Raw genomic sequence first — 20521 nt, forward strand, 5'->3', positions numbered from 1 at the left:
ATCAACTCGGCACAAATATATAAGAAAAACTCTTATTCCTCCTGATTATACACTATTATAAGAAGTTCAGTCATGCAATGGTACCTCTTAATTTTGCAAAATCACAGCTAAAAGGGAGTACTTGACTCGAAGAGATATTTTACCTTTGTCAACTATAAGCCTAGCCCCGGACACTACCCAGTACCCAGGCTGGTCCTGTGGTCCTCTTGTCATCTCTCTGGTGTCAACAAACCTCGAAAGTTTACCTGGTAGTATGGGCACTGGAGGACCACCTGGATATTTAGAAGAGTTAATGTTAACATCAGATGGCTCTGGAGGAGGTTTCTGTGCACTGGAGAAAAGAGTGGCAACTAAAGTAATCATTCCAGACGTCTGCGCGAAATTAGGAGAACCATCCCACTCAGGTTTTTGGATGACCGTTGCACCAGTAACTCTGGAGAAGTGGAGGCGTAAAAAGAGGGTGTTTCCCATAACTGATTTTCTAATGTAAAATTGTGCTCCAGTAACTATAGAGAGATCATCATCAGACTCAACAGGGGCAGTGCATACATTTGAAAAGATCTTCCACTGGACCTTCTCATAATATTGCTGGGCATAAAAGGAGTTATAGTTTCCAACCGACTGATTATGAAGTTGAAAACTTTGTGGCGACGAGGAAAGGTGCTGCAAATGGATTGCCAAGCGATTACTTCTTCTACCTTCCAAATACAGCCGCATGCCAGTTACCGGCTTATTTCCAGCATCTACCTATCCAAATTATTTTCAGCCGAAAAAACTAACTAATTATTCAAGCATAGAGAATTAAGATTGCAATGACACAAACACTTGAAATGAACAAACATCAACTCGGCACAAATATATAAGAAAAACTCTTATTCCTCCTGATTATACACTATTATAAGAAGTTCAGTCATGCAATGGTACCTCTTAATTTTGCAAAATCACAGCTAAAAGGGAGTACTTGACTCGAAGAGATATTTTACCTTTGTCAACTATAAGCCTAGCCCCGGACACTACCCAGTACCCAGGCTGGTCCTGTGGTCCTCTTGTCATCTCTCTGGTGTCAACAAACCTCGAAAGTTTACCTGGTAGTATGGGCACTGGAGGACCACCTGGATATTTAGAAGAGTTAATGTTAACATCAGATGGCTCTGGAGGAGGTTTCTGTGCACTGGAGAAAAGAGTGGCAACTAAAGTAATCATTCCAGACGTCTGCGCGAAATTAGGAGAACCATCCCACTCAGGTTTTTGGATGACCGTTGCACCAGTAACTCTGGAGAAATGGAGGCGTAAAAAGAGGGTGTTTCCCATAACTGATTTTCTAATGTAAAATTGTGCTCCAGTAACTATAGAGAGATCATCATCAGACTCAACAGGGGCAGTGCATACATTTGAAAAGATCTTCCACTGGACCTTCTCATAATATTGCTGGGCATAAAAGGAGTTATAGTTTCCAACCGACTGATTATGAAGTTGAAAACTTTGTGGCGACGAGGAAAGGTGCTGCAAATGGATTGCCAAGCGATTACTTCTTCTACCTTCCAAATACAGCCGCATGCCAGTTACCGGCTTATTTCCAGCATCTACCTATCCAAATTATTTTCAGCCGAAAAAACTAACTAATTATTCAAGCATAGAGAATTAGGAATGACATACACTAGAAAGAATAAATTAATGACTGAAAATAGATAATGCTCAAGAGATTCTACAGCATTTGATCAGAAAGCAAGGATTAAGAGATTTCTTGCACATAAAGACATGGTTAATGAAATGTAAAAGCTAATCATCATAAAAGAATCAGTACTTGCGTCCTGTGCATCTTGAAAGTGCAGTTACTTGTAAAGTAGGGTAAACTGTCCCGCTTTTCAAGCCTCACTAAGTAAACTAGGATTATTACAACACAGACAACTAGACAAGGAAGCTTTCGACAGAGCCGACCGAGAGAATGGGCAATTAACATACTACTACCCTTTCGAGGTTTTAACAACTACTCATTGCTCACATTGTTGAATATTTGCAGGTCATCTAGGCAAAAATGTGGAAATGTACAATGTAATCTACTCATTCATACCTATACCAAGTATGATAGCTAAGAACAAGGACACGCCCCCATCGTTGTCATAATATTGCAGACCTATGATGTTTGGACTCGAGTATGGGTATGTGTCTAAGTGCCGGATTTTTCATTTTCTAAAATATAGGATACAGGGATATAACTAAAAAAAGTCTAAATTTCGGACACGAGTACGTGGATACGTCTTAAAAACTTCAATTTTTTTACTAACATCGTTCACAAAGAAAAAAATAAGTATTGAATAAGGTGTTAAGGCGAATAAAATAGAACTTTGAAGTTTAGCTTTTAGTTATGGGAAGTTAATTACTATTGTTATATAAAATATAAAATGAGAGACTTGATTGCAATTTGGATTTAGTGGAACACTAAGTAGCACTATATGGAGCCCATTTTCATTTCATACAAAGAAAATCTTATACCATCGATACAAAGAGGGAAAGAAGGTAAAAAAAGAAGAAAAGGGAAAGAAAAAAGAAAGAACAAAAAGAAGGGAAAACCTAAAGCCGTTGTCTTCCTCCACCATCTCGGTGGTGACACTAGGTTTATAAAGAGCATAAACGGGAAAGAAGAAAAGGAGAAGAAAAAAGAAGAAAAGGAAATAAGCAAATATGACAATGTCCGGTTGAAACCTAGAGGATCCGACACATATATCTTACCCATACCCGTGTCGTATTGTGTCGACACGAGTACTTGATCCATTTCGAATAGTCAGAGCATCAGAGAGGAGCAGAAATTCTCATCAATAAGTAGATTGCAAAGAATGAAAACTTCCTGTAGAAGTCATTATTTCGTGCACAAAGTGATGATCAAGATAATTAGACTGGAAAAACAAAAAGATAATAAAACTTCAAGTTTTTTAGAATCAATATAATACATCATATCCCACCCTAAGAAGTTGCAAGTGATTTCATTACAATTATAATACGAGATTTTCTCAACTTCCTTGTCCATCTTGGAAAGATTTATATTAGATATTCATAAATCCATTTATTAGTTACATTGGATCTAGTGAGTTTTTATTCAGTCAAGAAGCACTCATCACTTCACTGGTGGACTACTAGTAAGCCATATTTTAGGTTGTTTTGGTTTGCAAAATGCTAAGGTAATACCCCTTACTTCTCACCCGGTAAGGTGGTCCGCCCACATTTGAGTGAGCTATCAGGCTCCACACATTCGTCAGCCAACCACTTCTTTTGGAAACTCAATCAAAATGGGAACATTCTCTGGCTTCATTGAATGTCGCACTTTTGAAAACAAGTCAAGCTTAAGCAAGTGAGGAAAGATTAAGGAAGTCGGGCAAGTCAATCCAAACACTTCGGACACCCGTGTAAAGAGAGATATGACTCTCTTGGTCGGTGCAACATTTTCTCAATAAATAAAATCTTTAGTTATATTTGAAAAAACAAAAACATTCAACCTAGTTCCTTAAACTCTTTTATATGTGCTCCACTCATCATATAAAAAGTCTACTCTTGGAGTTTCCAAGGACAAAATTGAACTTCTCAAAAGCCCCCAATGGCATGTCTTGAGTTGTGACTCATGGCAAGCCATTTATTAGGAGCCTCAAACCTTATGCTCTTTGTCAAAAACTTGCTGAGGCACAACCTCAAGGTCTATGAGGCTTGCATTTCCTTAAATCTTTTCTTTTCTTAGTTGTCCTTTTATTGAACTTGGCTTCTAGAGCTAGTTTTTGAAACCGAAACATTTTGCCTCAGGCTACATGGCCCAACCATTAAATCTAAAAAAAGATGAGATATTTCTCATTCCTGGCTTGTTTAAAATTCGACATAATGTTGCATAGGTCAGTGCTTTTGTCAGACTAGCGTCCTCTAGAACGTAGACAACCAAAATAGGACCTGCCTCAGCTGCCTGAAAATTAGATCCACAATATTGAGTTTTAATTTGGCACAATTGGTCCAACAACTAGCCAACTGCCCACTCTAAGTGACTTGAAATTTGACTCTTAATTTCAGTTTCATGAGTTAATTTTATAGTAGTGTTAATTAATTAAAAATGAAATGTTCTGAAACAGAAGAACAAGAAAAAGAAAAGGAAAATGATCAAACAAGAAGGCGAGAAAGAAAATATCATAAAAGTGTGGGGGACAGCCAGCTCAACCAAGGTTCATTGCAGAGTATTATTTTGATTAGTTGTACTTTGGTCTTGACAAGAAAAGGGAAGCTGGCAGCCGTGAGTCTTGCACGGCTTATCCAAGGAAATTGTGTTGGGTTTGAAGAAACAAAACAAGAAAGGAAAAGGAAACAAAGTAACGAAACCCAAAGGCTGGCACAAGGAAAACTATAAGCAGGCTGGGGATGGAGCACTAACAGTGGAAAAGGAAAGAAATAGTAAACACAAACAGCAGAGAATAAAAGAGAGGGCAGCGGTCAGGTGCAACAAAAGGAAACACGAAAAAGACTAAAAATAGGTAAAAAGAACCTAGTGCAAGGTCACAATTGGGGGTGACCACTGCAGTATAAAAAGAAAATGAGCTTAAAAAATTGTGGGTGGGGACTTGGCAGATGCAACACTGTAGAACGAATCAAAAGAAGCAATCAAGACTTTTATTATCCATGCCGGGTTCTAACTTTCACGAGTTCAATTATAATTATGTCATCGTATAGTGGTGAGAATTCCTGCTTGTCATGCAGGCAACCAGGGTTCAATCCCAGCTGTCAAAACGCAATTGATTTCCATTTTGAATGACTCTCCCTTTAAGAGAATGAGAGTTGCTCTCCTTAAATAAATAAAAGATGGCTAATTACAAGGTTGTAAATTAGCCGTTACAAAATTCCTGCTAGTTATGAATGGAATATACAGATTCCTACAAGCTATCTATGGAATATACAGATATACAAAATATATCCTACTAACATCACTCCCTCAAATTGATGCTGGTTGATCAAGAAGCATCAATTTGCTTACAAGAAACTAATGACGTTGTCGGGTCATGGCCTTTATAAAAATGTCAACTATTTTAAGGGCAGTGAAAATATAAGGGAGAGAAATGACATGAGCATCCAAGGCCTCTCGAATAGAATGACAGTCCACCTCAATATGTTTTGTACACTCATGATAAACAGGATTAGCAGCAATCTGAATGGCACTTATGTTGTTAGCATGGAGAGGAGTAGGAGTAAATTGAGGAAACCCAAGTTTAGCCAGAAGGCCACGAAGCCAGATGATCTCGGAGCAGGCAGCAGACATTGCCCGATATTTAGATTTAGTGGAGGACTTAGAAGCCCGATCTTGCTTCTTACTCTTCCAGGAGATCAAAGAATCACCAAGAAACATACACCATCCCGTAACAGACGCCTGGTGTCAGGACAGCTGATTTAATACAATTAAACTACTACTTTTCTATTACAATTATGTTTTCTAGGAGTTTGTCTTTTAATTAAGTTTATCTATTTAGTTGTAATAGGGCTTTTATATTTTATTCGATTAGGACTTTAATATTTTAGTTGGTTAGGGTAATAGTTTCCTTATTTCAATTTCCTAATACTATTAGGAGTAGGGGATGATTTGCCTATAAATATAGGGAAACGTACAATTTTCTTATAATCAATTATTCTTTAATCAATAAAAGCAAGTTATTTCTAGATTTTTCTTGTTTCAATTCTTATTACAAGAATTCATAACGCTTCCGCACCAAAATTGGTATCAGAGCAAGGAATCAGCTTAATCCGATATCGATGATGGTACTGGTCTTAGTCACACCGTCCATGACAAACGGAGGTTCGACAAACTCGAACAACAAATCGAGGGGACAGACAAAGCTCTTCGCAATCTCACCAAATGGTGACTGCGTTAATTGTGAAGTACAGACTTGAACCCATGGAAAAACAACCAAACTAGAAAGAAACTCGCCAAAAGGGAGAAGACTCAAATTATAGTGAGGAAAAAGGCACTAACCTAGAAGTAAGAAGTCCAAAGGTTGCAGTTGGTATGGGAACGCAGCCTCCCAACCCCATTTAGACCCAAGCCGGAAGAGAAGACAACGACCCTTTGCAGATGACCAGCTCCGGCAGCAAAACCCTAGCCCTAACGGTCAACGCGACAACACAATTTTGAATCATGATTTTTGCGAGCCCATCCCACTACAAGTGTATGAAAGGAGAAATCGAGGTTACGGTGGTCCATGTGATGACGCCGACCTCCGACGAAGGGCTTGCTCAAAGGGTTGAAGGGAGATAGTGCATCAAGCTGTTCCCAAAGGCCAACTTGATCCAATTGATATCTTTTCACAAATAATTGAAATTCTATTTCTTGATTTGTATCTTCAATTTTTGGAACCAAGAAATGGAAGGACGAAAGTCCTATGGATTCATAAAGATTCTGTGGATAGAAACGAAAAAGAGAGACATCGAAATACTTCTGATTCCAATCGGCGACGACGATGGAGCCGGTGGTCGCCCGCGAGCAATAGCGAGGAATATGGGACAGCAAAGAGGAAGCCGTCTCGAGCTCGAAGAAGTGGAAGGGGATTGTGATGATTTTGACCATCAATTTAATTTTGACAAGAGAGGTAATTTTGATCAAAGAATCAATTTTGACCAAGGTATTAATTTTGACCAAGGACTAAATTTTAATCGGCGACCAAGAGATAGGGGTTTTCAGCAAAGACGGCTATGGGGGTTCGACTATTCATCCAAAGAAGAAAATTTTCGACCAAGGGACAACCATCAAAGACTAAATGTTCAAGAATTTAAGATGAAGATGGACTTGCCAAGTTTTGACGGTCGATTAAATATTGAAGATTTTTTGGATTGGATCTTTACCATTGAAATTTTTTCGACTATTTAAATATCTCGAAACAAAGTCAAGTTAAACTTGTAGCGTACAAATTAAAAGGTGGAGCTTCGACATGGTGGGAACTTCAATTTAATCGTCAAAGACAAGGAAAGCAACATGTGTAAAGGCGATTTCTCCCTCCAGATAATAAGCAATTTTTGTACCAACAGTGTCAGAATTGCCGAAAAAACAACAGGATAGTAAACAGATACACAGAGGAATTCTATTGATTAAATGCCCGTGTTAATTTGTCAGAAACAGAAGCTCAATTAATTGCTCGATATATAGGGAGCCTAAAGTTAGTCATTCAAGATCGTCTAGCTCTCCAAGAGATTTGGACCATGACAGATGCAGTCAATCTAGCAATGAAGGTAGAAAACCAGATAAATAGAACCACGGCCTGTACTCATAGTAATTTTCGACGGCCAGTACAAGAAACTTATGCTACTCCAAAAGGGTGCGACGACCTCAAGCAACAATAATAATAACAGCAAGAATACTACTCCAATTCAAAAATGCAACACAGAATCAAAGAGGAACTTCCTCTCTTGTTCGATCTAACACCCAAGGCAGAAATTAGATACAACAACGAGCCAATAATGACCCTTATGCATGCCCTAATCTTGGGAAGTGCTTTCGATGCAATCAATCAAGTCATCTTTCAAATAGCTATCCAAACAAGCGATCCATTAACTTTGCAGAAAAAGGCAACAGTGGGGAAGAACAAAATCTTAAAGACAATAATTATGAGGGTGGTGATGTTGCAAATGCAGATATAGGGAAAGAATTGGCTTGCATTATCCAACGCCTTTTGCTTGCTCCAAAAAAGCCTAATACCTCTTAACGACACAAGATCTTCATGACTAGATGCACTGTTCGTAATAAGGTATGCAATGTGATCATTGACAGTAGTAGTCGTGAGAACGTCATTTCTAAAGCAGTGATAAAGGCTCTAAATCTAAAGACCGAGAGACCCCTTTTCCATACAAGATTGCATGGATTAAAAAAGGCCCTGAAGTTCAAGTTCTAGAGATCTATACGGTCCCTTTGTTGATTAGAAAATATTACAAAGATGAGATCATATGCGACGTGGTGGATATGGATGCTTGTCACATCTTATTAGGTCATCCATGGCACTATAACGTTGATGCCACTTAAATAAAGGATGGGATAATACTTTCATATTTTGGTGGTTTAATTGTTTTGGTACCACAATCTCAACCATTGGAAACCAACCTTGCTATCAAGGAAGAGAAACCACTTTTTACCAACATATCAAGCCCAGAATTCTCTGAACAAGTAAAAGGAGCTATGCATGTTGTTGGATTTTATGCGCAATAATAAAGAGATGAACGAGAGAAATCAACACAAGTATTTACGTAGTTCGACGATGTGCCTATCTCCACGAGAGCAAAGCAGAGATAGTTTTATTCAATATGAAAAATAATGTTATAACATTATTATTTATACTAACTCTAGCTTAGGCTCATACAAGACTTTAAGGCCCGTTCGGTGCTCTACACTCCCCTCGCTCCGCTCCGCTCCAGCATCGGCCTATTTGATCCAGGGAACATGTGTTCCACTCTATATGAGCCACATACACAATACATAATATTAGCATTGGTCGTTAAAGGTCAATCAAAAGCAACTATACAGATTCCAGAGATTCCCACCAAAGTTCAGAAAGTACTTGCTGATTTTGTTGAGATAGCACCGAACGAGTTACCAAACGAGTTACCCCCATGTGAAATATTCAACATCACATTGATTTGGCGTCTGAAGCTAGTTTACCTGACTTGCTACACTATCGCATGAGCCCAGTTGAACATGAAGAGTTACAGTGATGGGTAAATGAACTACTTGATAAAGGGTTGATCCACGAGAGTACGAGTCCTTGTGCAGTTCCCGTTTTACTCATTCCAAAGAAGGATGACAGTTGACGAATGTGTATAGACAGTTGTGCTATTAATAAAATAACAATCAAGTATGGTTTTCACATCCCACGTCTTAATGATATGCTCGACAGGTTAGAAGGTGCAGTGACATTTACCAAACTTGATTTAAGGAGTGGCTATCATCATATCCGTATTCACCCTAGCGATGAGTGGAAAACAGCTTTCAAAACAAAAGATGGTCTCTACGAGTGGTTAGATATGCCATTTGGGCTATCGAACGCTCCAAGCACATTCATGCAATTAATGAACCAAGTTCTTCGTCCATTTGTAGGAAAATTTGTGGTCTATTTTGATGATATTCTTATCTATAGCAAAAATGAAGATGAGCACTTATCACATCTTACAGAAGTTTTCTCAACCCTGCGAGATAAAAAATTGTATATTAATCTCAAAAAGTGTAGCTTTATGACCGATCAACTTTTATTTCTTGGTTTTATGGCAGGTAAAGATGGTATTCAAGTTGATGAGGTGAACGTGAAAGCGATACGTGAGTGACCAGCTACTAAAACCATGCGAGAAGTACAGATCTTTCATGGATTAGCAACTTTTTATAGGCACTTCATTTGAGGTTTCAGTACAATCATGGCACCTATCACCAATTGCTTGAAAAAGGGCTAATTTAAGTGGGGCAAAGCATAGGAAGATAGTTTTCAGACAACAAAAAATAAGTTATGCACTATACCGGTGTTGGCACAACCTAGCTTCGAGAAAATATTTGAAGTAGAGTGTGATGCTTCAATTATGGGAATTGGAACAGTATTATCTCAAGAAGGCCGCCCAGTTGAAGTATTTAGTGAAAATGTTAGTGAACCTCGACAAAAGTGGACTACTTACGAGTTGGAATTTTATGTGGTTATTTGAGCATTAAAACATTGGGAATATTACTTGGTTCAACGAGAATTTGTGCTATTCACGGATCATCAACCTTTGACGTTTATTAATTCTCAAAAAACAATGAATCGAATGCAAGCTCGAAGGATTACCTTTTTGCAGAAATTCACTTTTGTTATAAAACATAAATATGGTCAACAGAATAAAGTAGCAGACGCATTAAGTCAACGTGCATCTCTTTTAGCTACAATTAGCACGAAAGTAGTTGGGTTTGATTGTTTAGAGGAACTGTATGCAACTGACGAGAATTTTGGCGATATATGGGCTCGATGCAATAATAGGAAATTTATACCCAATTACATTCTTCAGGAAGGATTCTTGTTTAAGGGAACGCAATTATGCATCCCTCGTTCTTCTTTGCGTGAGCACTTGATTCAAGGACTACATGTAGGCAGTTTAGGTGAATATGTTGGTCGAGATAAGAAAATCAGCTTGGTTGAAGAAAGATTTTACTGGCCCCAGTTCAAAATACATTGGTCGTTTTGTTCAACATTGTCCAATATGTCAAAAACTAAGGGATAAGCTTAAAATACTGGCCTTTATACCCCTTTGTCTGTTCCAGATACAATATGGCAAGATCTTACTATGAATTTTGTTTTCGGCCTCCCACGAACTCAACAGGGAGTTGATTCTGTTTCGGTCGTAATTGATCGATTTTCAAAAATGGCTCAATTCATTCCTTGTAAGAAAACTACAGATGCTTCGTATGTGGCTAATCTATTTTTTCGCGAGATCATTTGCCTACATGGCATTCCTCATTCTATAACTTCTAATAGAGATGTAAAGTTTCTAAATCACTTTTGGATGACATTGTGGAGAATATTTGACATTTCTTTGAAGTTTAATAGTACAAGTCATCCCCAGACAGATGGTCAAACAGAAGTGGCTAATCGAACTCTTGGCAATATTGTTCGAGCAATTAGAGGAGATAAGGATGCTGCCCTTTCACAAATTGAGTTTGCTTCTAACAGTATGCCTAATCGATCCACTAAGAAGACTCCTTTTAAAGTTGTTTACACTAATGTTCCAAGGTATACGATAGATTTGATTCGACTTCCTAATGTCAATTCTAATGCATAAGAGTTTGCTGAACGTATTCAAAGAATTCATCACGAGGTAAAACAAAATTTAGAAGATGCTAATATTCGTTACAAGGCTGCTGCAGACCAGCATAGATACCTTAAGCTAATCAACGAAGGTGATTTAGTGATGCTCCATCTCAGAAAAAATCGTTTTCCTGTTGGCACTTACAATAAGCTTAAAGATAAGAAGATTGGTCCTTTTCACATTCTTCAAAGGATTGGTGAATACTTATAAAGTTGATCTTCCAACGGATATGAACATTTCCAACACTTTTAATATTACTGATACAACAAACACTTTCCTCCCGATGAATTTTCCTTGCAGAAACAAAACTCGAGGACGAGTTTTTCTTCAAATGGAGGGGATCGATGTAGTACAATTAAACTAGTTTTTTTTATTACAATAATGTTTTCTAGGAGTTTGTCTTTTAATTAAGTTTATCTATTTAGTTGTAATAGGACTTTTATATTTTATTTGATTAGGACTTTAATATTTTAGTCGGTTAGGATTATAGTTTCCTTATTTCAATTTCCTAATACTATTAGGAGTACGGAATAATTTGCCTATAAATATAGAGGACGTGTACATCAATTATTCTTCAATCAATACAAGCTAGTTATTCCTAGTTTTTTCTTATTTCAATTCTTATTACAAGAATTCATAACGCTTCCGCACCAACAGCTAGCCCAATCGACATCACTGAAAGCAGCAAGGTGAATAGGAGAGCCAGCAACAAAAAATAACTCCAGTGACCAACATATAAATAGCAAAAAAAAAAAAAAACCCTAATATTCACGGGTTTGGGTCAGACCTATTAGACAAGCTCAATGAAATAAAAAGACATCAATAAATAAAACACGAAGTAATATAATTGGGCTGATGTCCGTATCATAAAGCACTTAACTCTCTGCATGTCTCTATTGTTGCCTTTCCCTAGAGCAGTAAAGGCAAATGTATTAGTTGGTAGTTTGTCTTGCTGGAAAGTAGCATGTGTAGCAAAACGTTGCTCTTCCCGAAGTAACTCCTCGAAGCATACATCCAAAGAGGGAGATGTATTGCAATTCATCAAATTAGATCAAGCAACCTCGAATTCGGGTCGTAGCTTCATCAAAAATTTATCTCTTTTGCTTTGCTCATAAACCTCTTGAATTGCAGCAAGGAAACCATTTGGTATCTTTGCATAAATTATGTCAGCATACTCCGCCCATAAATTCCGATATTCAAAAAAATATTCCTGAATAGAGAGATCGCCTTGAGTACAGCTAGCAATGTCAAACTCCAATTGAAGTTATCGGGCCATATTATCTTAATGATAAACCTTCTTCAAATATTCCCACATACTTTTAGCATTTTTATACGGCCTCAAATTTAGAATAATAGGAGGGTCAAAGTTATAACTCGAGCATATTTGATCTTCCATTTTGCCAATTCTGTAGGATCCGTAGGAGCTGAATCAGTCCCATCTATATGACCAGAGGCAGATCTAGTACCCCTGCCCCCAACCCACATGGTAAGAAGGAAGGTATTTTATAGTTAAATTGGCCCAAATAACTATGTTTAGCCCAACTTTATATTGTGTCCCAACCCTAAGTTCAATTGTCCAAATATTCTTTCATGGTATTAATGAAATGTTTACAATTTTATTACCAAATTAGTTTTTTATTTCATGCATATTTTACTTATATTTATATATAAACTTTTATAATAAGTAAAATTGTATTGATTAGAGCTAAAATAAATTACTTATTTTAATAGTAAGAGACACTAAATGTTTGGCCAAGCTTAAAGTAATTAAATTTTTTAGTTTTAGAAATATTTTCATATTTGACTTATTTATAGTCATAAGAGAGAAATTTACTTATTTTAACCACGAAAAATGATGTTACTATCAAAATTAGTAACTTACTTCATATTTAATCTTATAATAAAAAAATATTTATAAGAACTTATTTATTTATAAATAATAAGATTATATGCATATTATAGAAGCTGAATCAAACATGGATAAAATTCTTAACTATTTTTTTATTGCCCACGTTTATTATACTTCTATCAATTTATATTTTCTAACGTGAGCATCGATTTCGTATTTTGCAAGAAAAAGTATGAATATTTAGTGAGACATCTTAGGATAAGAATTTAGACTTGTATTTCATTGAGTGTCTAATACTCTTTGTCATGAATGTAATAAGCGTAGTCTCTTAAACTCCATCTCTTGTGACATGAATTTATTTAAAAAATTTAAATTTCAGCCCACTCCTGAAACATTTCCTGGCTCCGCTCCTATATATGATCCCATAATTCCTTCCCAATAACAAAAAGTTGAAATTGAAATTCTCAGACAAAATAATTTTTACCCGTAAATTTCACACCAAAAAAATATGAAGTTCTAGTAGACATTATAAAATAAAAGGCCTAATAGCTCACAAGCCTAGTTAAAACAGTGATTTCAAGGTCCAATTCCAACAATAATCAAATCAAATAAATCAGCCCATTAAAAGAAACGCCCAATTTGAAACCTAGCCCAACACTGAAACCAATTTTAAATAGGCCCAATTATATTAACCAACACCTAACACTGGCCCAAGTACAAATTAATCAACACAACAGCCCCATTACCTTAATTCCTCAAGCTCGATCCTCCGTCGTTCGCGAAGAGAGATCCCTGACACTAAAGTTGCTGGAAACTGTAGATTCTATGAAGATGCCGACTAACATTGATGGGCAGTATCAGACTCGGCCACACATAGAGAGGGGTTCATGTCCGACAATATTGAACACCGACAGCCGAATCAACGACAAAGAGAAAGACGCTCGCCGACATGGAGACTCCACAGAAATTGGCGGCTACCACGATGAAGTGATCCGTCAAGTGAGTCCCAAAGCCAAGAATTAAGCTTTAGCATAGAAGAATCCGAGAAGAATTGCTAACCAAAAAAGTCCTCTTAAATCGAGGGATCTGATACCATGTTAAAACGGAATTGATTTCCGTTTTGAATGACTCTCCCTTTGAGAGCTGTTCTCCTTAAATAGCTAAAAGATGGCTAACTACCAGGCAGTAAATCAGCCGTTACACAATTCATGCTAGTTATGTATGAAATATACAAATTCTTGCTAGTTATGTATGGAATATACAGAATATATCCTCCTAACACCAGCAACCACAGCAAAAACTTCTTATGAAATTTTAATAGTATCAAGAGTACATAATGTTGTACGCTAGTAGACTTCCTAACCAAGGAAGATAACCACCAACATAGAAGGCCCAAAAGGTGCTCCACAACAAGTTGTCTGAACCTAGTGACTAATCCAACCAAATGAACTGAAGTATGATAAGAAAGACTCATCCACAGGTTTGATAAACATCACTAAGTCTTCAGGGATACATCTAACTAACATAATCAAAGGTCAAAACCAGTTTTTTTAATTAATGCATGCATCATATAAAAAGACTGAAATCTAGAAATATTGAACTTCAACATTGTGTTACCTTAATAGCATTAACGTAAAGCTTCGGACCCATTAAACTGAACTGCAAAGTTTCACCAATTTCCAGTTTCCTATCAGGACCAATGGGAATGTCACCAAATCCCGGTGCCCAATCCCTTGGAAGTTGAAATTCCAAAAATTGGTCTAGTTCTTCAATTGGAGGTTGATCTGCACATAGAAACTGGACGTTAAGACCTGAAAGTGAAGAGAGTTTGTAGTCTGCAAGAGTTCCCACTCAATGATTTATCTTATACCTACAGGTGATGATTATATGAATGCTACTCCCCTTATTAATAATATTACCACACTGCTTAAGGCTCAAATACTTGAGAAACAAGAATAAATGTTGACTCACTACAACTTTTTGAATACTAAAACTGCTCTTCTGGCTCCATCATTGATAACAATTAATTATCGGAAAAAAAAAATGTAAACATCAAGAATAGGCTGCACAAATAAAGTTGCAATGCAAGAGTGGTTCTCTTGAAGCTCAACTCAGGTTTAACGTTCATTCAAGAATCAAGATTGTGGCCATATTACGTGTTAAACGAATTTTCCGGGCGTCAATGATGTGAGGTCTCACCAAAGCACTTGACAATAAACTGTAATATGACATGAATAAAACAACTCTTCAAGGTCTGTCTATATTTTTTATGAAGTAAGATGAAACATGGTGATTACAGCGTAGGTATAGGTTGATGGCATGGCTCAAGAATCCATTCCCTTTTACTCCACTTAACAATGATGAAATTGGAATGAAGGACATTGAGACCACTTCAGGCTCAAACGGAACAGTTTGACACCACTTATTATGACGTATATTACGACTGATGCTTCCACCTAACCTTCTCCAGAAGAATGTGACACCCTGAAATTGTTATAATCAAAGAGCGTAAGTTCCATGTTATTGTGAATCAAGAAAATGAATTCAGGCTAACTTAGTAAAGCTATTATGTCTATATTTTCATTACTGAATTTTGTGCAAATTGGAGGATCAGTTGGTAGAAGGAAGACATTATCATCTATCGATGCTAATGTACAACTAGTTTCCCTAACGAGTATCACCTCTTGATTAGAGCGGGAACTTGGCGTACCGAGATCCAAGATGGTCAGTCCCCGTTCATTGCTCTCATGCTGGAAAGGAAAAAATCAAATTAAATCTTGCAAATGTTATATCATGTTTCATATTTTATTATCACATATAAAACAAATGAACTTAGATCTTCTGAATTATAGGCACACAAATCAAAATTATCTTGACATATACAGAGATTATTTTTTTATTTTTTTGGCCATAATATAGCAAAAAGTAAAACAAAAAACAGCAAAACAAGATTCTTAAGACTGAAGTATGTCTAGGGCAAATGAAATATAACTTCTTGAGTTCTTATTGTGTACTCCCCATTTCCAGATGGGGGTAAGCTTTTCATTGAACCTTTAGCTGGATTTTAGGCCGAGCCCCCCTCCTGAGTTTGTAATCTCATTTTGTTTTCGTTATTAATAAGGTTGTTACTTGCAGCTTTAAAATAAAAAAAATAAAAAAAATTACAAAACAAAACAAAAACAAAGATTCATAAGACCGATTAACTAAAATAATTGAGGCCAGTTTAATGTTGGATGAGGAACCTAATTGTCCTGTTAACTCTTTCCCCTCAACCACTGATCAACCTAATATTTCCACTTTATGTGTAGAGATAAAATAGAGAGACATTAGGTCAGAAAATATATTGTAATCCTTTTCTTCGTTATACTGAACCTATAGCAGCAAGTAGAACTTATGTTCTCGCATTCACAGTATGTTGTTTACTTGTTTTTTATTTTCATTGTAACCTTCTTGGTAGTACGTGATTAGGCGTTTAATCCACAATAACATTTTGCAGTGAAAAGACTCAATCTCTTCTCAAACGTAAATTGACAAATAATCCTAGCTCTAATAAATTAATTTTTCACTGAAGGCAGAAAATCTTTTAATCAGTAACTTTTTTCCACTGGAAAAGCTCAACCATAAAATCTATGCTTGCTCGACTGATTCTTAAGAAGACAGCAGTTGATATGCTTCAGCTTATCTCAAGAATAAAAATATGCTTGCAATAGACAGAGAACTGACAATGGTTAACAAATCCAGCCTTCACTTTTTCTGATAAATCTAAAAAGATAATTCAAGGTCTCTCTTCCGAAAAAACTGCAGAGGCTCCATGTGACATACTTTATGCACCGTAGCTGACTTATACTAGAGATTTTCACTCAACGTCGTATTTTCTATCAGTAACATGACAAATCTACTTATGCCACACAAAAACTGATGAAATCCTGGGTATTGGTAACACGGCAAGTTTCAGAAAACCAAGCATAAGGAGGTCAAATCTGAATCAAGTTTGCGACTTATGATTGTAAAGTCAAATCTGAATACGTATTGAGCAAATGCATAGGAAGAGTTTGATTAGGTGATTTATGGTACTGAGCAGAACATTTCACCTCCATAAACCATATATCACTAATAACAAGCCAATAAACTAAGAAGCACGGATACGGATACGTAATTCGGGTACAATACGATACGGAGACGCCGGTACGACTTTTTTGAAAAACTTAGAATACACCGATATGTGTTATAAAATTCAACATCAATTTATTAATATTAAAAAACATTAATACAGAAGCGTGATAATGAAAATAAATAAAATACCGAAGCACTCTATCTTAATCATTAATTGTAGAAACTTTACTTCCTTCAACATGAATAACAATTTCTTCATTAATATTAAAAATAACAATCTTCAACTCTAACTCATCTAATGATAGATTAGCAACATCAAGCAGTCTAACATCTTCAAGAGTATTAAAAGAGTTTCCAACAATGTCCCACATTTTGGATTTTCCTTTTGAATAAAAATCTAATTTTTTTTTAATAAAAGATGCAAATTGCTATGAATAAAAACCAATTCTTCAACTTGTTGTAGAGTTATTTTATTCCTTCTCATAAAGTGTACAAAAGGCTACGACACTAGATGAAGAAGAATGTTGTACAAGAAGTTTCAAAGTAGTATTTTGTAGTGAAGGTGCATGCTAGTTATGAAGTATCGGATACGTATCAAAAATCATACAAAAAATATAAAATAATTAAAAAATACGTGTGGGATACGTAAAAAATATAAAAATAATTAAAATAATTAAAAAAAAAAGTATCCGGTACGTATCGATATCGGAGAGTATCGACGTATTGGATACGGGTACGTAACAAGTTTGCAAGTATCGGTGCGTCTTAGCCAATAAACCTTAATACATTTCTAACCGGCTTTCCTTTGTAAGTTACCACACTTATATTGCAATTACCAATCCCAGTCTATATAGTTTATAATGTGAAGTTGCAATGATAGAGCAGCATTGAAGAACAAGAACACCCTAAATTAGGATTCAACTAAATGCAGTGCCCATAACTGTAGCACATAACAATTATAATTTATTAACATGTTTCAAATTAATAATTGTAACACACCCCAATATATTAATGTGTTTCAAGTTTCGAATTCTTAAATGCCTGATGACGTAAAAAGGGGCATTTAAAAGTCTGAATAACAAGTCTTTGTCTGAAATTTGGTTATCAATTTCAATTGAAACTTTGTTGATAATATTGTTGATGGTTGCCTGATTATTTGATTATTTTCATATTTCTGATATATTTTAACAGTAGTCTGTCTCCTATACAACTCTTTACCATGGTTTCTTCTCACAGCCACTCTCGTGCCCACTTCCAATACCTGCAAACATGGGGCTCAATCTCACAGGAAGGTACAAATAGTAAATCATCTCTAATTCCTCTCTCACACATGTTACAATTTAGCACTTCAAGCTAAGCTAGTGTATAACAGTTATCGATTGTAAAGACACTTCAATATCCTGAAATACTCCAACAGGTAGTCTCAAGTCGACTTACCATTTCAGTTACTAATTTTCATTAGAAAGACACATGATAATTTTTTTTAAACCTGAATATTTTGAGTTATGGATCTTACATGCAAAAGTCTATTGACATGGATAATGAACGCATGGAGTCCGAAGCATGAAAAAATATGGATGAACATTTCGTATCAAGCACACATACAAACATCACATATGACAAAACCGTAAAGCATTTATCAAACCATTTCCCTCCATACTTTCTCGTGGTGGCTGCTAAAGTCCACACCTACATCACTGAATCTCTTATCTGCCACATCCTTTAATATTTTCTGTACATCAGTAGACTCAAGCGGCGATGAATAATGCTGCTTTGCATATACAACATCCTTTCCTCCTATCTTGATTCCAACAATGACGTGGGTGCCATATTTCTTGATAAACCTGGAAAATATATAAAAACAATTCTCAAAGCGCATATATAAATATAAAGCATTAAAAGAAATAGATCTGCGCAACTTACAGCTCATTTTAACAAGTAGATGTTATGGCAACAAATTAAAAGAATCTTGAATGCATTCACCAGTTCACGTCATTGACTCTAGCATATCCACGTCATTGACTCTAGCATATCCATGATCAAATTTTTTTTTTTTTCCCCAGATATAGGAAGCTCCTCCCCCAAGGAAAATAATAATAATAATAATAAATTGCGACATCAGGACTGCAACAAGAAAAAATCACTTAATCAAAGGGGTCTTTTCATGACTACACTGCTATTTATAAGCGTTGCCAGCCTCTCCAGTCCCATTCTTGGATTAGAATTTACCGGGCTTCTCTTTCGAGGTAAGGGCTGTGCTCCAGAGCTGACTTACATTGTGAACTGTAACTAAACCGTGTGCTGTTATCCGTTTTGATGGCTGTACAACTGCTAATATTGGATTTACGTTTGTAGATTCTAATTACGGAAATTATAGTTCTCTAACATTTCAACAGCTGCTGACATCAGTCCCCTCGTTGGAAATATTCACTCTTATAAAGCAGCTATGGGTTCAAAGAGAGAATCAAATGTGATATCTCAGTTGGAGACACCTTGAACTCAAAAATAGATATGCTTCTGGTCTGAGACCTGAACAAGATTGCTCAAGTCTACTTATTAACCGGCTGAGAATATCTTCTTAACGGGGTCACCAATGAAGGGAATATCTGTGATTTTTAGTTAGTTTATTACATAAGTCCTCACAGTCTCCAGGAGAAAAGGGTCTCTCGAGGACCATACAACAAGAAAGGTTTACCAAGTTTTTTTTTTTTTTTTTTTCCTTTTTCTTTTTTCTTTTTTAAGAACCCATCATGGAAACTCAATGATTGAGAGGAACTCAAGTGATTAAAAATCATTAAGAGCTGGCAAATGCAGAAGCTTTACTAAGGAAGAATAACACAAGTCATCTCCATGTTGAGATTGAGACCAGGAAACAACTGTCAAAAAAATGAGACTACATTTTATGCTGACCTTCCCAATGCAGCAGGATCCCAAGATGGTGGAAGTGCTTGTTTCACATGATTAGACAGTTCTACTTGGCACTTTTCTAATGCAATGCTGTAGAGAGTGATCAAGACCCCATCAAAAGCTAGAGACTTTGTGAAGGCGGCATCCTTCTGCCAACATCCCGTAAACTCAAAAGCTGTATTAAACTGGCCTGTTGGAATTCTACTCGAAAGTGATAATTCCTGGTTGAACTGTTCCGACATCTATAAGGTGAAAAAGCGATATTATAAATTCAGAAGCCACACTAGATCCATATTCCAGTTACTTCAGCATATTAGATACGTATAACTTGAATTGTATCATGTTTTTCCGTTATCATACTCGAAATGTCTCTGAAACTACAATGAGACAACATATCATAAATTTCTCTCTTTNGCCACTGCAAAAGAATGGTGAAAGGAGAATCCATTTGCTGAGCTGAAATACTTTATTTAGTTTACTAGTTATATTATAAGTATATAGTTCCATGTCTGGTAAAATGGTCACTTGTGGTTAGCTGATTAAATGAAATTGGGATTAACTGAATTCTTGTTATTAATTACCCATTGGCGGTAAACCAACTGGAGCTTCTTTAGGTTGGCACTTCAATTGTGGCTATGAACAAGATTTTGGTTACATTTATACAGGAAACATCCAACCACCTAAATTGTTATTTCAAAAAGTTATTATCAGTGTCATCTCCATTTGTTTCTTTTGCGATGGAATCATGGATAGTTGGGTCTATTGATGGCAAAATACTTGTGCCTCATCCCATTCCCACAACCCATTGGGAACCAGAGCGGGGAAGGGGAA

At 36.3% G+C, this 20521-nt stretch overlaps 1 protein-coding gene across 2 annotated transcripts in view; it reads right to left on the minus strand.

The window, feature by feature from the left end:
• Positions 1 to 825: 825 nt before the first annotated feature.
• The window catches only part of LOC111410599 (MACPF domain-containing protein At4g24290-like), a 20783-nt gene continuing 1087 nt past the window's right edge, over positions 826 to 20521 (minus strand). The window contains exons 2-7 of one of the 2 annotated variants that reach the window (XM_023041025.1): positions 19694 to 19932; positions 18429 to 18627; positions 15352 to 15420; positions 14968 to 15154; positions 14288 to 14454; positions 826 to 1587 (exon numbers count right to left, since the gene is read on the minus strand). In XM_023041025.1, coding sequence (XP_022896793.1) covers positions 928 to 1587; positions 14288 to 14454; positions 14968 to 15154; positions 15352 to 15420; positions 18429 to 18627; positions 19694 to 19932 — 1521 coding nt within the window. In that variant the 3' untranslated portion in view covers positions 826 to 927. The remainder of the gene's footprint in view (positions 1588 to 14287; positions 14455 to 14967; positions 15155 to 15351; positions 15421 to 18428; positions 18628 to 19693; positions 19933 to 20521) is intronic. The other variant, XM_023041033.1, reaches the window with a different exon arrangement.

Source organism: Olea europaea, chromosome 2 (assembly GCF_002742605.1).
Source record: "Olea europaea var. sylvestris chromosome 2, O_europaea_v1, whole genome shotgun sequence".
Classification (NCBI taxonomy): Eukaryota; Viridiplantae; Streptophyta; class Magnoliopsida; order Lamiales; family Oleaceae; genus Olea; species Olea europaea.